Here is a 19,281-nt window from a genome sequence, read left to right as displayed (position 1 = left end):
TGATATTCATGGTTGCCCTCCACGTCCTCAGGTCCCTGCCTTCCCTCTCAGCACACCACACTTGTGCTGCTATTCTGTTTTTGTTTTGTTTTGTTTTTGTTTTCCTACTGTAGCACTCCCACAATTCCTGGGAAATACTTTCCAATTTTGTTATTTCCCTTGCAAGTTAGTCCTTTAAAAGAATCATAATGGTGGTACACACCTTTAATCTTAGCACTTGGGAGGCAGAGGAAGATGCATCTCTGTGAGTTCAAGGACAGCCAGGGCTACACAGAGAAACTCTGTCTCAAAAAACCACCACCACTACCCACAACAAAATAATCATAATTTCATCTTACTCATTTCTAAGACTCTGGCACGCAGGCAATGCCTGTTTTCTGTTGGTTTGTTTTTTGCCAATTAACGAATGAGAGGTTTTTATAAAGACAAAGGAAGGTTAAAAAGATTTAGCTGGTAAAGTAGTAAGGCCAAGCAGGTCAGAGCACTGCTGGTCATCCACAGGATCCAGACTGGGTTACCTGCAGTTCACAACAATGTGATTCCAATTCCAGGGGATCCAATGCCTCATCTCGCTTTCAAAAACACCAGCCACACATATGGTACACACATACATACTACAGACAAAATACTCATGCTCACAAAATAAAAAGTAAATAAATCTTTGGGCCAGAGAGACAGTTCAGTGTTTAAGAGCTCATATTGTTCTGGCAGAGGGCTGTGTGGTTCCAAGTGCCTGTGCCAAGTTCACAGCTGCCTGTAACTCTAGCTCTAGGTGATCTGATGTCCTGATGCCCTCTGACTTCCAAGGGCACCCCTATACATATACACAGTGACACATGCATACAAATAAAAAACTAAAAATAAACCTTTAAAAAAAAAGAGCCCAGCTGGGCATGGGTGGCGCACGCCTTTGATCCCAGCACTTGGGAGGCAGAGGCTTACGGATCTCTGTGAGTTCAAAGCCAGCCTGGTCTACAAAGAGAGTCCAGGACAGCCAGGGCTGTTACACAGAGAAACCCTGTCTTGAAAAACAAAACACAAAACAAATCAAAACAACAAAAGAGCACCTTTTTGAGCCAGAGTCTTACCATGGTGTCTTGGTTACCTTGAAACTCAATATGTAGATCATCAGGCTGGCCTTGAACTCACAGAGAGCGGTCTGCCCCTACCTCCCAAGTGAGGGCTATTAAAGATGTGTGCCACTACACTCAGCACTTTTAAATTTAGATTGAATTCTAAAAAAAAAAAAAAAAAGCAAGCAAGATCAGCCAGAGGTGCTAGATCTGCAAAATATTTTGTCTCTTGTACCTAAATGAACTCAAAACAAAAGGAGCAAAATGAGGACATTCTCCACAGTTGAGTGGAGAGAGCAAAATGAGGACATTCTCCACAGTTGAGTGGAGAGTGGGGACTGACTTGCACACGAACTCTAGTGCCCCATATTTGACCTTGTCCCCTGGATAGGGAGGCCTGCTGGCACTCAGAGAAAGGACAGCAGGTTACCAAGAAGAGACTTGGTACCGTATGAGCATATACAGGGAGAGGTAATCCCCCTCAGTCACAGTCATAGGGGAGGGGAGTAAGGGGAAAATGGGAGGGAGGGAGGAATGGGAGGATACAAGGGATGGGATAACCATTGAGATGTAATATGGATAAATTAATAAAATATATTAAAAAAGAATACTCTCAGAAAAAAGGAGGTGCAAAATGAATGACAACATTTCACTGCTGGGACACCGTGTGGTGGCGTTTCAAAGTCTGTACCTATACAAAGAAGGCGTGGCAGCGTCATCAGTACCCAAGAGCAGTGAAACAGTCTCAAGACAACCTTGCAGGTAGGCATGGAAGGACAGGGTTTGGAGTACGTACACACAGGCCGCCCACTGATCTTGTTCCAACAGGGTCAGACGTTCTACCAAGCCTCAGCTACGAGGCCTGTGTGGATGGAGTGCAACTTCGTCAGCTCTGATATGAGACTACTTCCTAACTCAGGTTGTTCAGAGGAGCAGAATGCTCTAATTATTTTAATTTTTTTTTTAAGGGCTGGAGAGATGGCTTAGTAGTTAAGAGCACTGACTGCTCTTCCAGAGGTCCTGAGTTCACCCAGGAACCACATGGTGGCTCACAACCATCTTTAATGTGATCTGATGCCCTCTTCTGGCCTGTGCATGTACAAGCAGGCAGAGCACTGTACATATTAATAATAAATACATCTTTTTAAAAAAGGATTTTTAAATGTGTGTGTATGATTGTGTGTGCTGTGTATGTGCCATATGTGTGCAAGTGTGGTGGAAAACAGAAGAGGGTCTGGGATCCCCTGGAGCTGAAGTTACAGGTGGTTGTGCACTGGGAACCAAACTATGAGCTGCTGGACAGCAGCACAGGCTGTTAACTGACTGTATCTCCAGCCTACGGTGCTTCAGTTTGACCAGATCTTTAACAAGACAACAAGCATTACCATTCTGGGAAAATGTCCCCGTAACAGGGGCTGAAATGACAGTTTTTCAAAGCGAGTGCCCACAAAGAAGCGATACTGTGAGGAAACTCCTGCTATGACTCCTTTTGCTACTTTAAAAATAACTGAAAATGGAATTAGGAGGCTAAGCGGATTACCAAACACCACACTGGGTGTGTTTACTGCTTCTGTTGTTCAGCATTGATTTGCTGTAAAATCTCGCAGAGAAGGTTGCTCTTAGGAGTCACAACAGAGGAAAGGACTGTGGAGGGCCATCAAGCTGGGTCCTGGCTGGAGGCAAACAGGAGGGCGAAAAGGCTGGATGAAGAAAGAAGAGCGAGCAGGGGCTGTGGGAAGGTGAGCCCTGGCTGGAATGGCCAGTCTTGCTGTTCTGTCAGCTGCTTGTTTATTGCTGTCTCCCTCACTGACCCAATGGAGGCTGAGGACACTTCGCAGAGGCCCTTTCCTGAACGAGACAATAGGCAAAGCCGGAGGAGCTTTTAAATGTTCTGCAAGGCTTGACCTACACTCCTAACAAGACTTTCCCAAACAGGGACCTTTTGTGAGATTTCTGAGGCTTGACATGTGACCTAGCAAAGGCTGCAATGTGACCAGCCACAATTCTTCCATTTATTCAAAGAGAGTGTACTTACTGAGTTTTCTATGTGCTGGCTAGCATCCTGAGACTGGGTAGGGGTACTGTGGTAACCAGAGCAGAAATGGCCCAATCTCTACTGGACTTTCAAACAAAGCACAGCTAAGCAATGCGATCACTTCTAAGAGTGCCGGATCGCATACTGAGGAGGCTACCTGGACGAAAAGATGTGGTCAGTGAGCCTGAGGCGGCACAGTAAGCCTGAGTCACTGTTAGGGTTCTGGACTAGGCGGCACTGACCACTCAGAAGAGGAAAGTTTATTGACCACTGAACAAAAGACTGGTCAACCCAGAGCCAAACTAAGCTTTTTATAAGAAAAACTGTAACCAGATAACCAGGTGTAAAAAACAAGGGAGGGCAGCATTACATCATTTTGACCACTTAAACAAAGCATTTCCAACAAAAAACATTGTAGCTAGGTAGGTAGACAAAGTATTTTGAGCTGATTGGCTAGGACATAGGCTTGGGAACTTTCCAGTTCCCGACTGTTGGGCAGAAAGGAACATAGCAGGGTATTGTGGTTTGTTTAAGTAGAATTAATATATCATTAATTCAAGCAGAACATTCAACAAGTATTGAATTGTAAGTAAAAGGCCATTCAAGGTCCCAGGCAGGTAGAGTCTGAGAACATGAACTTAGTTTTACCTTAAGATCAAAATGGAGACTTAAAAAGAAAATGGCATCTGTTATGCTAAAGACAGAAAGCAGGTGTTAACAGAGGAGCTATAGTTATGCTAAGAACTAAAGTAGGTCTCAACAGAGGGGCTATAGTTATGCAAAAAAGTTTAAACAGGTTACAACAATGGTCGGAGGGACCATAGGCAACGTGCAGGACAATGTAACGAATTTCTAATGTAATAGTTAAGGTAGCTGAGATCCACTGGAGGTCTTTAAAGAGGAGAGTGAGGTGGTCTGATTGACTATGCCTCCAGTTGCTTTTTAGCATGAAATAGCCAGCATGCATATATTCTGCGATTCTCTGTAACAGCTAGCCAAAGTTCTCAACGTTTCATCTTGTTTCTTTGAAAACCTGTCATAATCTTTGAAACACAACTAGTGGGAGACAGGGGTTTGAGGCATGTTTCAGTACAAACCATGCTTCCGACTTCTGAGCTTTTTGGCCCTGAAGCGGGAATGGTTAAAAAAAGAAAAGTTCCTGCACTATAGGATGTAGAGGCAAAGAAAATGATTTACACGTTGAGTACAGCGACTGTGACTGGCACGACTATGACACGTTTTCAGAAATGTTCACTTTCGTTGGTTACTCCAGAGGGTTCCTGCGAGGAGCACGGGACACTTGTGAAACGGCCGCCCACCTCCCTCTTGCTCCCCTTTCCTTTCTGTAAAGTGGAACAGAGAGCAACAGCCACTCCGGCAGAGGCGCAAGGCCAAGCGCAGCCTCAATGCGGCCATTGTCATCAAGCCGCACCTCCCCCGCTCACCGCGCGTCCCCATGGCAACTCGGGGCTTCGTCTCCTCCACTCGTCGCCCCCCCCGCCCCTCCCCCCCCGTCCTGCAGACCGGAAGCCGTGCGCGCCGGGGGCTTGTGGGAAGCGGCTGTAAGCGGCGGCGCTGCATCTGCCAGGGACGACGAGGCTGCGGCGGGTCCCGAGCCAGAGGTCAGCGGTGCGCGGGGGCAGGGTTCGAGGAGCGGGGCCCGGCGGCCGGCGTGGCTCGGCGTACCGTGCGCGCGCAGGGAAGGCCGCAGCTCCGGCTCGCGGCAGAAGAGCGGCGGCGGCCTGCGGCACTTCGGATGTCCGCATAGCCTCCTGCGCCCGCGTCCTCGCCGGCCTGCTTTTCCCCTCCCCCCACTGGCCGGTTTTGTTCTATTTCGAGGTTCTGGCGGCTTGCGCTTCTGGGAGTCCCGGCGGCCCTCGCGCACGGCCTGCTGGGATTTGTAGTCTCGCCGGTCCCGGGCGGAAGTGCCTTTTCTGTGCTTGGGGGTGGTTCTGGGGCCTCTGCGGCCCTTCGCGGGGAAGGCTGGGAAGAGGACGTCGGCGGAGTGGCTGGGGCTGCCTGGGCTCGGCGCTGTGAGGCGGGAGGTCGCTGAAGACCGGGATCCTGCCAAGTGCCGGACGGCGTTCCTCCAGGTCCTACAAGCTTGGTGCAGTACAAAGTAGAAGAAAAAGCAATTTCTATTACGTAGGAATGCTTGAGCTGTTGACAGAGCCGGGTCCAGGAATAGGAACAAATAACTTGGATTTTGTCATCAGGCCATCCGACTCCTAAGAGTATTTAGCGTATCTATATGGCCTGTCACTTTGATACAGTATCTTCTGATTCTTTGTTTTCATCTTGACCAGTTTCAATAGGCTTTCTTTAGTTTCTGCTTTTTAGAGTCTTGGCTCTCATGAACAGTAGCTGTAAAGCTTGTTATTAATGTGCTGTAAAAACACACAGATAAGATTTTGCAAATACTGAAAAGATCAGAAATTAGCTCACAGGTTTCCCCAAAGGAAAAGTTAGGGGAGGGGCTGGAGAGATGGCTCAGAGGTTAAGAGCACTGGCTGCTCTTCTAAAGGTCATGAGTTCAATTCCCAGCAACCACATGGTGGCTCACAACCATCTACAAGGAGATCTGGTGCCTTCTTCTGTTGTGCAGGCAGAGCACTGTATACATAATAAATCTTAAAAAGAAAGAAAGAAAAAAAAAAAGTTAGGGGAAACCGCAGAAGGAGAAAGGCGCCTGTCCACTGTGAGAAGTTGTGAGTGCTTTTTCCTAAGAGAATTTGCTGCGGCTGATGTCTGTCGCTTTAAGTTTAAATGTATATATGTGGTGGTGGTGGGGTTGCCCGAATAACATTTGCATGTTATGTTAAGCAGTTTTTCCCCCTAGTGTTATGTGATCTGTTACTGAACTGTGTAAAAGAAAACCCACATGATCTAATGGCGCATGTTGGCTTTGCCGTGTAGATGAGGATAGTCTCACTTCGACCTAAGTGCCGGGGTTCGCAGGGTCAGGACACCATACCCCGCTCCTAGTGAACAGTTTTTACATACGTTGTAAGTTTCCGGAGTTCCTAAACAAACAACTTCATATTTCTGCACAGTAGCTCAGCAGCGGAGCACATGTGTAAGGCCCCTGGATACAGTCTCTTTAATTTCACAGGGGTGAGGGGGGTCGGGGTGGGATGGGCTAGGTGGCTCATCAGGTAGGGGCCTTGCTCTGAAGACTGTTAGATCCAGATTCCACGCAGCCGGAGGAGGGAAGGAACTCCTTCCTGCACGTTGTCTTCTGACCTGTGTTGAAATGTACAAACACAAACAACGTCAAAAACCCGGTTTTAAGTGTTCTTGAGTTCTGATTCTTTAGTGTGTTATTTTATGTATCTGCACCGTGTGTCTGCCTGGTGCCTAAGGAGGTCAGGAGAGAGTTTTGCAGTGCTGGGCACCAAACCTGGGTCCTCTGCAAAGGCAGCAAGGGCTCCTAATCGCTGAAGCAACGCTTGAGCCCAAGGCTTCAGAACATTTGGAGAACATTGAGGTGGGCTGATTCTTACCTGGATTCTTTAGGTTATTAAATTACCTTTTGTTGACTGTATGTCACAGATTGGCAGTCTTTTTCTGGAAAGAGCAAGATAGTAAATATTACGTGGTTTTAGATCTTAGATGAAATGTTGAACCCTATCAACTCCACCATTATTAAATTTAATGACTTAAAGACACAAAATGTAAAAGTACTTTGGGGCCAGAAAAATGGCTTAATGGTTAAGAGCACTCACTGCCTGCTCTTCCAGAGGACCCAAGTTCAATACCCAGCACCTACATGGTGGCTCACAACTGTAACTCCAATTCCAAGGGATCTGATACCCTCACACAGACATGCAAGCAAAAATCCCAATGCACATAAAATTTTAAAAAATCAATTTCTAAAAAATTAATAATATTTTTATGTTTTATTTGTGTGTTCCTGTGTGTGTGTGTGTGTGTACGTACATGTCATGTCTCATGTGTGGAGGCCAGACTTGTGAGTTTTCTCCCTGTGTACATGCTGGTTCAGGGACCCAGGTCATAGGCTTGGCAGCAGGCCTTTACCAACTGGGTGACCTTGCTGGCCCTACACAGATACATTATATTTTCCTGTCATGAACCGTTCTTATGCTTTTAGCCATTAAAATCTTTACACTACTTTTACTATGGATAGTGTAATAGGCAGCAGGCTAGATAGGCTGACCAACTCTGGTAGTATTTCAGTCAATATAAGCTATTGAGTGTTTTGTTTTGTTTTTTAAGATAGGCTTTCTCTGTGTAGCCTTGGCTGTCCTGACTCAATTTGTAGACCTGGCTGGCCTTGAACTCACAGAGATCCACCTGCCTCTGCCTCCTTGAGTGCTTAGATGCTGGGATGACTGGCATGTGCCACGGAGACCATGATTGGAATTTTTAATATAGTAAAACAAAATATCTTTTTTCTGCTGTTTCTGAATATCTTGGGGTACTTGGTGATTTATGAGTTGTTTGTTTTTTTTTTTTTTTTTGTTTTTTTTTTTTTTCTTGTGCCTTAGGAGCACCTTTGAGGAAAACAGGGTCTCTCTCTGAGGTCCGTACCCTGCCTCTTGTTGAAGTCTTATAACAGGATGTCGGCACAGTCAGTGGACCAAGATTCAATACTTATCATCCCAAATCCAGATGAAGAAGAAAAAATCCTGAGAGTGAAACTAGAGGAGGATCCTGACGGTGCAGAGGGATCGAGCATCTCCTGGAACCATCTCCCCGACCCGGAGGTTTTCCGGCAGCGGTTCAGGCAGTTTGGCTACCAGGATTCACCAGGACCCCGAGAGGCTGTGAGTCAGCTCCGAGAACTTTGCCGCCTGTGGCTCAGACCGGAGACACACACAAAGGAGCAGATATTGGAGCTGGTAGTGTTGGAGCAGTTTGTTGCCATCCTACCCAAGGAGCTGCAGACTTGGGTTCGAGAACATCACCCTGAGAATGGAGAGGAGGCAGTGACCGTCCTAGAGGACTTGGAGAGTGAGCTCGATGACCCCGGACAGCCGGTGAGCTTCCCGAGTCAGACACTCTAACATGGCAGTAGGCAGTGCTGAGTGAACGACACGTGGCTAAGTTAGAAGTATGTTTCCGCCTCCCTCTAGCTCACTTGCCACGCCGCCATAACTGTTGCTGCCCTGCTGTCCAGGGCTCTAGTGTAGTTCTGTGTGCTCTCTGTTCTGTGTGCTTAAGTATCAAAAGTCCTTCTCAGTCAAACTGAAATTTTGTTTGCAGGTTTCTCTCCGCCGGCGGAAACGGGAAGTGCTTGTAGAAGAGGTAGCCTCTCCAGAAGACGCTCAGGGATTACCAAGCTCCGAGCTTGATGCTGTGGAGAACCAGCTCAAGTGGGCATCCTGGGAACTCAACTCTCTGAGGCACTGTGGTGAGGACCAGAAAACCATGTGGCCTTTCCCCAGAGTGCTTTGCGTGTTCTTGTGGCAAAACACTTCTAATCTGCTGTTTTAGAAATCCCTGTACCGTCAAGACCTTGACTTTTTCTGATGATTGAGCCCCTGGCCTCAGGTGTTTTTTCTCCTAGACATTGATGTCTTTAGCTTTTCTTTCAGTCTCCTTTCTCAGCCAGTGCCTGTAGACCATGTCTATCTTGTTCATGGCATCACTTGTCTGTCGTCTGTTTATGCTCCTTTGCTTTTCATCTCCTGCCTAACCATATTGGTACAGTGAGCTTATTTGAAATTCAACCTTTTCTTGTATCACTGAAGTTTTCCTAAAATTTCAGTTATTTCTGTTTTTTCCTTCAATATTCTACCTAGAGTCTTTTTAAAAGAAACTTTTCTTCTCCTATTTTATTATTTTGTATGGATATTTTGCCTTTGTGTGTGTGTGTGTGTGTGTGTGTGTGTGTGTGTGTGTGTGTGTGTAGCATATGCTCAACTACTGAACCATCTCTTCAGCCCCCTTAAGAAACTTAAAAAAGTGACTAAGAAAGACACTTATAATAAAAACAGGTTGGAGCCCGGCATGGTGGCACATGCCTTTAGTCCCAGCACTCAGGGAGCCAAAGGCAGGCAGTTCTCTGAGTTCAAGGAGGCTAGCCTGGTCTACAAAGTGAGTCCAAGACAGCCAAGGCTACACAGAGAAACCCTGTGTAGCCTGTCTCAAAACACTGAAACCAAAACAAGAGAGAGGGGAAGAGAAAGAAGTGTAGGAGTCTGCATGTGTGCACAGGTGCTCCCAGACTCAGGAGAGCATTGGTTCCCCAAGCAGCACTCGTTCTTAACCACTGAGTCATCACTACAACCCTCTAGAAACTTAAAAGACAAACAAACAAGCAAACTACAGAAATGATAAAGAGGGTAAATTCTTCACTTTTTAAAAGTATTATTTAAAATAAGGTCCCAAACTACAATGTGGTTTAAATGCAGAAATTTCAAAATATAATTGTAATAATCCACTAAGATTTTCTTGTTTCTGTAAATGTTGTTTTTATTTCTTCTGATGAGGGAATGAGATGAGAGCTGTTCTTTTTCAGTTTTTCAAGACAGGGTTTTCCTATGTAGCTTTGGCTGTCCAGGAACTCACTGAGTAGACCAGGTTGGCCTCAGACTCACAGAGATGCCCCTCTCTCTGCAACCTGTCTTTATAAAACTGTCTAGGTAAAAACTCTCAGGAAACTCTCCTCTCTTTCCCTGGGCTGCTCTCTTCCTGTCCTTTCTCCAGAGAGCTGGGTGTATCCTCTCTCTGACCTGTTCTGTCATATCTCGCTGATTCGTCACCTTGTCTGCCCCTCTATTAGATGTGACTTTCAAACATGGCTGCTTCTTTCAGTAAACTAACTTCACCTTCATTGTTTGCGACTAAAGGTGTGTACTGGGGGTATGTCTGCATTTCAGCCAGATCACACAGACCTAGGTCTCTGATGTGACCCCTTGCCAGAGCAGCCATGGTGCTGGATTAAAATTCCTCTGCATGTTCAGATACGCTGGTACTTTGTGCTGGATGCTTGCGTATTCGGCCTAGTATACTAAAATCACTGCGCAGCAGCTTGTTTCTTTTAAGTTTTGTTTGAGATTGCTTCAGGAATCAGTCCTTGAGGTAGGTGGAGGTAGTACCGGCATGCCACAAATTAAGATAGGAGCAGAGTTCTTGCCTGTGGGGCAGTGGGGCCACAGATCTGATCTGGGTTACAGGTGCAGGCTGCTGAGCCTATCCTGGGACATTGTTCAGTGGGTAGTTCAAGAACTATCCTTGTACCTAGGAGATGCGCTTTAATGGGTAGAAAAACGTGTCCCCTTCTTAAATTTTAGAATAATTTTCTTCTGTTTTCCTCAGTTTAGCAATCTAGTCACTTTCACATTCAGAAAGTTGCATTTATTTCATGTCATATGTCCCCAACTTACCCTTCACACTTGACTTTTCAAGTATGTAAGCCTCATTACCCACCTCGGGCCTATGCGGCTCCCTCGCTTCTGCTCTCCACCTGACTTAGCCTTGGCGTCATCCATTGCTGGCCACTTTGGAGTGCTGCTGCTCACCGGGTGTCAGCATTCTACTGCTTAACGGTTTAGGACAGTTGTCCATGACACTTGCTCTTACTCTGCCTGCGGGGAGACAGTGCTGCCACTGACAACTTGAGGCTTTTTTCCTAGACCTATCTTACTAAGATTTGAACAGTTTTTCTAGCGCCACAACAAATGGCAAATCGGGGCAAGTTTCTTTCGTAGGGAACCTTGCACTTACTTTAAGTGTCATGACTTTAGTTAATACGGGCTGCCCTCAGATAATTATTTTGGGTTTTTTTTTTTTGAGGTTTTTGAGTTGTTTTTGTTTTTGAGACACAGTTTCTTTGTGTAGTCTTGGCTGTCCTGGACTCGCTTTGTAGACCAGGCTGGCCTTGAACTCACAGCGATCTGCCTGCCTCTGCCTCCTGAGTGCTGGGATTAAAGATGTGAGCCACCACCGCCCGGCTGTTATTGGTTTTTTGATAGTTAGTCTGTGGCCCTGACTGGAACTTGCTTTGTTCTTGGAACTAGCCTTGAATTCACAGACATCTGCCTTTCCCTCCCACCAGTGGGTGTTGGAGTTAAAGGTGTATGCCTCCACACTCAATTTTCAGCTTTTTTTCTCACCAAGACTCATGTGTTCTGCTTTAAGTTTAGTATTGTCTGTAACACACTGACTTATTTTAGCAGTAGCTACTATTTGATAGTTTATTTTTATGTTACAGCTTTAATTTAATGTTTTGGTTTTGTTTTTTGTTTTGTTTTGAGTTTTTTGTTTGTTTGTTTGTTTTTGGCTTTTCGAGACCTGTGTAGCCTTGACCATCCTGGACTTGATTTGTAGACCAAGCTGGCCTCACAGTGATCTGCCTGCCTCAGTGTGCATCACCACCGCCCTCCTAATGTAATTTCTTAAGAAACATTTTTAATGGTTATTGTTTTTTCCCCCAGTTTCTTTCAGACTAGACATATCAGTTTGATTTCCTCCCCCCTTTATCTTAAAATCTGTCACCTTTTTGGCTGTGTCCTATCTTTTTAAAAAAGAAATGTTTATATTATATCTAGGTGTGTGTATGCTGTGTGTTCAGGAGCCCAAAGAGGTCAGAAGAGGAAGTTGGTACCCTAGAGCTGCCACTGTGGTGGCTGTAAGCCTCCCAGCGTGGGTGCTGGGAACTGAACCCAGGTGCTCTGAAGGATAAAGTGCTCTTCATTAAGAGCCATCTCCCTAGCCCCGATGTTAAATTTAGTTAAAACCTTTTATGTCCTTCTGTTATCATGCCATTAGCTCATTAACCTTACAATCTTCCATTTTTTCCCCCTAGATGTGCACAAACTGTTTATTTGTAGTTAATGAAAAACTTTTTGCCCAGCATGGTAGCACATACTTTAATCTCAGCACTTGGGAGGCAGAGACAGGCAGATCTCTGAGTTCCAGGCCAGCCTGGTCTACAAAGCAAGTTTCAGGCTGGCGACGGCTGCATAGTGAGGCCTTGTCTCTTTTTTTTTTTTTTTTTTTTTTTTTCTTCGAGTTCTTTGTTCTCCAACTAGGAACTGAGTGAAATTTTGTATTTTCTCTTTATTTCAGATGATGATGCTAGGACAGAAAATGGAGCGCTGGCTCCAAAGCAGGAGATTGCTTCAGCAGTAGCATCTCAGGAAGTTCCTGGCACTCTTAATATAGGTGTTCCTCAGATTTTTAAATATGGAGAAACCTGTTTTCCCAAGGGCAGGTTTGAAAGAAAGCGAAATCCCTCCCGGAAGAAACAGCACATATGTGATGAGTGCGGAAAGCACTTCAGTCAGGGCTCAGCCCTTATCCTTCATCAGAGAATCCACAGCGGGGAGAAGCCGTACGGGTGTGTGGAGTGTGGGAAGGCCTTCAGCAGAAGCTCCATACTCGTGCAGCACCAGAGAGTCCACACTGGAGAAAAACCGTACAAGTGTCTGCAGTGTGGGAAAGCCTTCAGCCAGAATTCTGGGCTCATTAACCATCAGCGCATCCACACTGGGGAGAAGCCTTACGAATGTGTCCAGTGCGGGAAGTCCTATAGCCAGAGCTCAAATCTGTTTAGACATCAGAGAAGACACAATGCAGAGAAACTTTTGAATGTTGTGAAGGTTTAAGAAATTAGGAAGGAACAATCAGCACTCAGGTCATTTTCTTCAGAAATGAAGACAAAATTAAAAACATGAAGTGACACAGAAAAGAGTTTTCCCTGTTGACTGAGAAAATCCACTGGGAAGTTAAAAACAGAACTTCATTCACCATTATTGTCTTGAAAGAAATGGTGTTATTCCTGCCTAGAGCTGAAGTTTTAAACAATTCAGGTGTTAATACCTAAATTTTCCATGTGATGTTTATATTCTCTTCTCTTTTTTCTCCCCAACTAATGAGCTACCTGATTCTTTGTCCCTTTCTTAACAATTTCCGTTTTCAGTCAGATACTGTCTGTGTTGGTCAGTGGAGTGTTGTTTTGTAAAGGTCCACACCTTTCTATTTTAAAAGGCAGCACAGGAATTGTAAAGTCTGAAAGCCCATCTTGAAACACTTAAAAACCATCTTTGAAGGTTACCTGTTTCCTTTTGTTCAGTTTGAGTATATTTGAGAAAATAGGAGATAGAGGCTGGCCAAAGCCTCAAACTCAAATGAGCCTTAACATCTAAACTGAGTGATGGTGGCAGAACTTCAAAGAGTGAAAGGGAGAAATTGAGCAAGTGTTACATTGAAATGTGTCAGTTAAGTACAGTCATCCTTCTGCAGGAAAACTCAAACCAAACTGACTTTACCTAACTTGTGGGTACTAATTAAAACGGTTTTCCTGTGGAAAAGTAGGCTGTTGTTAAAGTGATGGTAAGTATAACACTATGGAAGAATTTGTAGTGAATGCTGGTATTCAAAGGCAAATGTAAAATTTAGGTAATTATGGCTTTTAGACTCAGAAATCTAACTCATCTTGCCCTCATCCCAGTTAAGGACAGAACATTCCTGACTGGGGGAGGGGTAACAATATCAGGTTTGCTATTTTTATTCCTTTGGTACAAAAGGGTTGAACACCAGGCTAAAACAGCCATACATTTATTATTAAACATTTCTACCGACAATGCACTGTGCTAGGTACTGTGATCCTACCACAAGTAGGTAGGTAATTGTTTCACTGTAAGTCCTAAGGGGTTTCCCCATAGCATTCCCATGTCACCTCTGAGAGGCCCGGAGCTGTAGTTCTCTTACCTATGTGTTGTGTTGGGAGGGAGGGCCGTCAGCTCAGAGAGCTAACTAGTCAGCTCTTAGCATTCTTCAGAGGTGAGCTCAAGATACACTCTTTTAGTTTGAAAGTTTATGAATCTTAAACATTCAATTTGTAGTATCGTTGCGGTTTAACTACACGTTGAGTGGACCGTTCTACTTTAAGCAACTAGGGTATTAATAACTAGTTTATTAGCTGTCAGAATTGATTTTTAATTTACAGTCTTAACACATTTTTTAAAAATGTATTAAGAGAATACATTTTAGTAATAGGATTCTGTATGCCTTGGCTAAGAATCCAAGTACTGTGGTTCTACTGTTCAGTGGAAAACTCTGGAAGTTAAAGCATTAGGTATGAGAAGAGACTTATGTGAGACAGGCATTACGTGGAAAACCATCCATGCAAGTGCACAGATTTCATAGCTCTAGTAATTTGGGTTATATCTGGTGCTTTTTGGAAAGTGAGGTTTTTGTGTGAGCCTGTTGAAAAACAGTAATGCCAGCTGGTGCAGTGAGCAGAATGAAGCTTGTTCATAGATTTTTCTGATAACAATTATAAGAAATGTGCTTTATAGATTAAGATTTATTGAAGTATAAATATGTAGTAATGCTATAATGTATTTTTAAGTTATACAAGAAAATGTAGGGGCTTTTGTTTGGGTCTTTCTCTGTGGCTGAGAGGAAACAAGTTAATTTCCAATAAAGCTGCAAACTCCTCTGCTCTAAGATGAAGTAGCCTGGAATTGCTTTCCTTATTTATTCACGTTTGCCCTCTTTCCCAGGAGGCCATGGGATGGCACGTGTGAAAGACTGCAGGCATGACAGACCTCTCAGAGTAGGCAAAGAGGAGTAACCTCTCAGGGTGGAATGACAGGCTCTGCAGTTTAGGGGTAGATTTGTCACAAAGGCCAAAGCTCTTTGGTAGTGTGAAAGCACAGCAGAGGTGCGTTAAGAGTTGGCAGATGTGTTGTCTTGCTAGCTCTGACACCTGTATGCCTGTTGGGACGCTCAGACAAGGCTCTGTGGGGACAGGGGACTGATCCAAAACCCTGGTGGTATACAGGAAAAGGAAGTGATGAAATGTGTACTTAACTGATTGGCTAGGCGTAGGTCCCCACTAACATTAATTTACAGTAATAGCGTTTGCTGACTTCAGACACACATGATTTTGGGGGTACCCAGGAATGGAGTAGTCAGGTAGCATGTGCCACGCAGCAGGCTAACAAGCACCTTCATGGTTAGCAGAGGAGCACTTGTGTTAAGGCATGCACATAAACTGGCGCAACAGGTGGCTTTTAGTGGTTCTAAACATTCACACCTAGTTGGTACTTGACTATTAGCAGCCTGTGTTACACCTGTGTGAGCTTAGGGGCATTTGCCAATACCAATGTCGCCTAGATCTGAGGACTAGAAAAACAAGACCCAATGATCATGTGACTTAGAAGCATCAGAGCTAAAACACAAACCTAGCTCTCTGGACTCCCAAGGCAGTTTTTTTGTGGTTTGGTTTGGTTTTGGTTTTGGTTTTTCAAGACAAGGTTTCTCTGTGTAGCCTTGGCTGTCCTGGATGCACTTTGTAGACCAGGATGGCCTCAAACTTACAGAGATCCACCTGCCTCTGCCTCCTGAGTGTTGGGATTAAAGGCATGCGCCACCATGCCCGGCCCTGAGGCAGGCTTTTTGATTGTTCTGTAAAGAGTGGTGGCACTTAAATCCTACTTAGTAAGCATCACATCTTTGTTTTCTCAGTTAACAATTTTGAAAGCTATTATATATGCCCATTTGAATTTTTCACAATGCAGAAACAAAAGCTGAAAAAAGACATCAGATTTAGCCCAAAAAGGTGTTAATCTGCTTTATCATATTTCTCAAATTTAGTTCTATACACATTTAAACAAACATCTTTTAAAATAATACCTGACCCTTGGGGTTGAGTACAGGTACCAACTAAAGTTCTCCGCTCTGCTGTAACCCTCAGCAAACCTGAGGTAGTTAGGCATCTCCATTGTGCGTCTACTATAGTGAGACTTGCTGTCCCTCCCCACACTGATGCAGACATTTTCACGGCTACATTGTATTCCATTGCATGAATGCACTCACTCCATATCGATGGGTTAGTAGGTTCTTTAAACATAACAGGTATGGCTTAACATCCATAGACAAACATTGTGCTACCTACGTAGTTTATGTAATACAAATGACTAGAAATGGATTTATTGGCTCAGAAAATATGTATTTGACATTTTGGGGAAATACAACTTAAAAAGTTGTACCAATCTTATTACTCCACTGATAGTGAGACTTCCTGTTTGTCTGCATGCCTGTCAGTGCTATAAAGGTTTTGCTCCTCTTACAGTTCTTTTTCATTTTTTGTTGTGCCTTTATTAGTAAGATGGATTTTTTTTTTCATTCACTATTTTTATGTCCTGTTCCGGCCTTGCCCATTTCTTTTCTTTGTTTTAATTATGAAAGTATAAAATGACTACAATTAACACCATACAAAACTTAAAATAGACAAATGTAACAATAGAGACCATTTCTCCAGGGCTTCTGGTCTGTTCCACTTTCCAGTTTCCTGTATCCATTTCTATATGAATATACAGAAATGTGGACACCCTTTAAATAAACGGGATTACCTATGAATTTAAAAATATCTTTGTCTTATAGTCTGGTCTTTAGATTCCTGTAAGGTGGATGGTTGGCTGGAAAACATTTGCTGTCAAACACTCAGTCTTCCAAAAGATACTGTACCATCTTCACCAACTGAGAAGTGCTCATTTCTCCACATAGCCTAACCCACACTCAATAGTCTTTATCTGTTTGGGAAGAGATTAGAAAACTGTCCCTCATTTGCATTTCCCTGATGAAGAGTGAAGTTGGGTTCTTTTCATGTTTATTGGTCATTTATAATTTCCTGAGGGTCTGTTCATTCATAGCTTCTGTCTTTGTGTTGGGTTGTGTGTGGGCATCTGCTTAGCAGTTCTTCCTCCATTTATGGGTAACAGATTCCTTATTTATTGTGGTTAACCCATTCCATTTGGCTTTGGCGAGCACATGACCACCAGGCCCGGGACTCCTGAGCCACGCAGCATCTGACCACAGTGATGAGAGAATGGGCATGTGACTTAAAGCAGGCTAAGGACTGCTCAACAGAACCGCAGCTACTGGCAAGAAGGCTTTTGGAGACACTGGAGACCCAAGGACTCTGCGAGCCTGCGTTTTTCCTATGTGGAGGAAGTATCTGAAGAGAAACTCAGGCTAGAGGGATGGTGAGAAAACTTAAGTTCTGATGTTCTTCTTGAGGCTCTAGATCCAGATGTGCCTAAAGCCTGCCCTACCTCTGGACTTTAAAATTTTGTGAGCCAATAAAGTCCCTTTCTTGCTTAATTGTATTTGACTTCTGTCCTGATTAATAGAGTATTTGTGTTTTCTTAGTGATTTGTAGAAAACATTTAAAACTACCATTTTAAGTTATAGATCTCATGCATTATGTAAGTTAGTAAAACTAGCATGGCCTTCTGTGACCTAAAAGTTACTAAATGCTGGCTTTCATGTCTGAACAGCTTTTCATACCCTGCCTCCAGCAGTTCTCCCTCTGGAATCATTTGGTCCAGCTGTGTTTAACTGCTGACTCTGCTTGTCTTATTGAGGGCTTCTATTGATGTGGTAAGACACCAGGACCAAAAGCAACTTGGAGAGGAAAGGGTTTATTCCATCTGATAACTCTTAGGTTATTGGAGTTCCTGCCCTGACTTAATTTAGAGGCAGGAGTTAAGTCAGGGCAGGCATCAAGACAAAAACTTAAAGGCAAGAATTGATGGAGAGACCATGGAGGACTATAGCTTACTGGCTTCTATCTAATGGCTTTTTCAATCTGCTTTCTTACAGCATCCACCACAGTGGGTGAACTGGGTCCCCTCCCTCATCAGTCATCAAGGAAATGCACCACAGGCCAATATGGGGAGGGACGACACTTTTTTTAGTTGAGATTCCCTCTTCCAAAATTAATCTAGCTTGTGTCACGTTGACTGCCAGCACACTACTGTACCCAGCTAACACTGCTTGTAGGGCACTGCCTCCAAACTTAGTGTGTGTGGTCCTTGGAAGCCCTTCACATTTATGGGTTTGGGGAGGAGGATACTTTATTCACTGTACAAGCCCAATCCCTAATTCAGGGAATCTTATGCAAGGCTGTAGACATTTCTTGATTGATGTGGAAGGAAGGGGCCAGCCCGTTGTGGGTAGAGCCAACCCTGGTCAGGTGGTCCTGGATGATCTGAGAACGTGGAATGAGCAAACAGTGAGCGAGCGAGCCAGTAGGCAGTGCTCCTCCAAGGTCTCTGCTCCTTCAGGTTCCTGCTCAGTTTGAGTTCCTACTCTGAGTTTCTTCTGTGATTAACTATGATGTAGAAGTCTTAAGTGCAATAGACTGTTTATCCCAACATTGCACTTGGTCACGGTGTTTCATCACAGCAATGGAAACCCTAAGATACACATACATGTGTACATAGATGTGTGTGTGTGTATGCATATACACACATACACACACACAGAGAGACAGAGACAGACAGACACTTTGGGTTCTGGAGTTTCTAGGCCACTCACCACATGGAGAGGGAAGAACAAAACTTAGTGGTCTCCCTAAGTGGAAAATGGAGCCAGAAGTCCGGTGCAGTTACCATTTTCAGGATACAAGACACAACCTGTCAGGAGAAAATGCTCAGAAAGGCTGTGTTCTCCAGAAGATTCTGCCGAGATTTTTGAAGTTATGAGCACACGTGAAACTGGGAAAAGAAGGGTTGAGGACCACTAGGACTCACAAGGTCAAAGTAGACCTCATAATCCCCAGGGCATTCTCTGGTGGGTTTTAAGAGTGATTTTACCCAAAGGGAAAGAAAGTACAGCAGTTTCTGAACACAGTCTTGTTTGTCACACCAGGGAATATGGCCACTACTGGCATCTAATGGATAAAGGCCACAGAGGTAGCTGAACAGTGTACAACGCGTAACTATTAGCCACAGATGGCTTGTGGTGAGGCTGAGAAATTTGAGGTTAAGAGCTCAAAGATGAGTCTTGTTAAGTCCAGAAAAGAATCCAAAAACTAAAAAATAAATAAGTAAATAATAAAAACAAAGACATGAACGGCCAAGGGTGGGGCGTACAATTTTAAAATGATGTGCCTAAATGTGAGATTGAGCAAGAGTGGACTCACGATAGTGACCCATAATGTCAGCCTGGTGAGATCTGGAACCACTTAGGAGATACAACTTTAGGTTTGTCTGCACATTACTGAGTTTTTTGTTTGTTTTTAAGATTTTTCTTTTGTTGTTACGTATATAGCTGCACATATACTTGCACGCCAGTAGAGGGCATCAGATCACATTAAAGATGATTGTGAGCCACCATGTGGTTGCTGGGAGTTGAACTCAGGACCTGTGGAGGAGCAGTCAGTGCCTTTAACCTCTGAGCCATCTCTCC

The 19,281-nt window shown here is 44.2% G+C and overlaps 1 protein-coding gene across 3 annotated transcripts; it reads left to right on the top strand.

Moving 5' to 3' along the window:
- Nucleotides 1-4,600: 4,600 nt before the first annotated feature.
- On the top strand, nt 4,601-14,253 carry Znf24 (zinc finger protein 24). 3 transcript variants are annotated; one of them, XM_051163094.1, is made up of 4 exons: nt 4,601-4,730; nt 7,617-8,108; nt 8,335-8,482; nt 12,145-14,253. In XM_051163094.1, exons 2-4 carry the CDS (start codon nt 7,689-7,691, stop codon nt 12,681-12,683), a joined length of 1,107 nt encoding a protein of 368 aa, XP_051019051.1. In that variant the 5' UTR covers nt 4,601-4,730; nt 7,617-7,688; the 3' UTR covers nt 12,684-14,253. The 3 variants fall into 3 exon arrangements, with proteins under 3 accessions (XP_051019051.1, XP_051019050.1, XP_051019052.1); XM_051163093.1 differs by lacking the exon at nt 4,601-4,730 and adding an exon at nt 5,037-5,201; XM_051163095.1 differs by lacking the exon at nt 4,601-4,730 and adding an exon at nt 5,057-5,215.
- The last annotated feature ends 5,028 nt before the right edge of the window (nt 14,254-19,281 follow it).

The sequence above is a fragment of the Acomys russatus genome, chromosome 20 (genome assembly GCF_903995435.1).
Source record: "Acomys russatus chromosome 20, mAcoRus1.1, whole genome shotgun sequence".
Classification (NCBI taxonomy): domain Eukaryota; kingdom Metazoa; phylum Chordata; class Mammalia; order Rodentia; family Muridae; genus Acomys; species Acomys russatus.
Note: the sequence above shows the minus strand (reverse complement) of the source record. Positions and strands in the feature narration are given on the sequence as shown.

Bases quoted from the DNA above. Each gene is read 5' to 3' on its own strand.
- Znf24 (XM_051163094.1), top strand. From the start codon at position 7,689: ATGTCGGCACAGTCAGTGGACCAAGATTCAATACTTATCATCCCAAAT. The intron at 8,109-8,334 runs GTGAGCTTCCCG...TTTTGTTTGCAG, and splicing joins TCGATGACCCCGGACAGCCG to GTTTCTCTCCGCCGGCGGAA. The intron at 8,483-12,144 runs GTGAGGACCAGA...TCTTTATTTCAG, and splicing joins CAACTCTCTGAGGCACTGTG to ATGATGATGCTAGGACAGAA.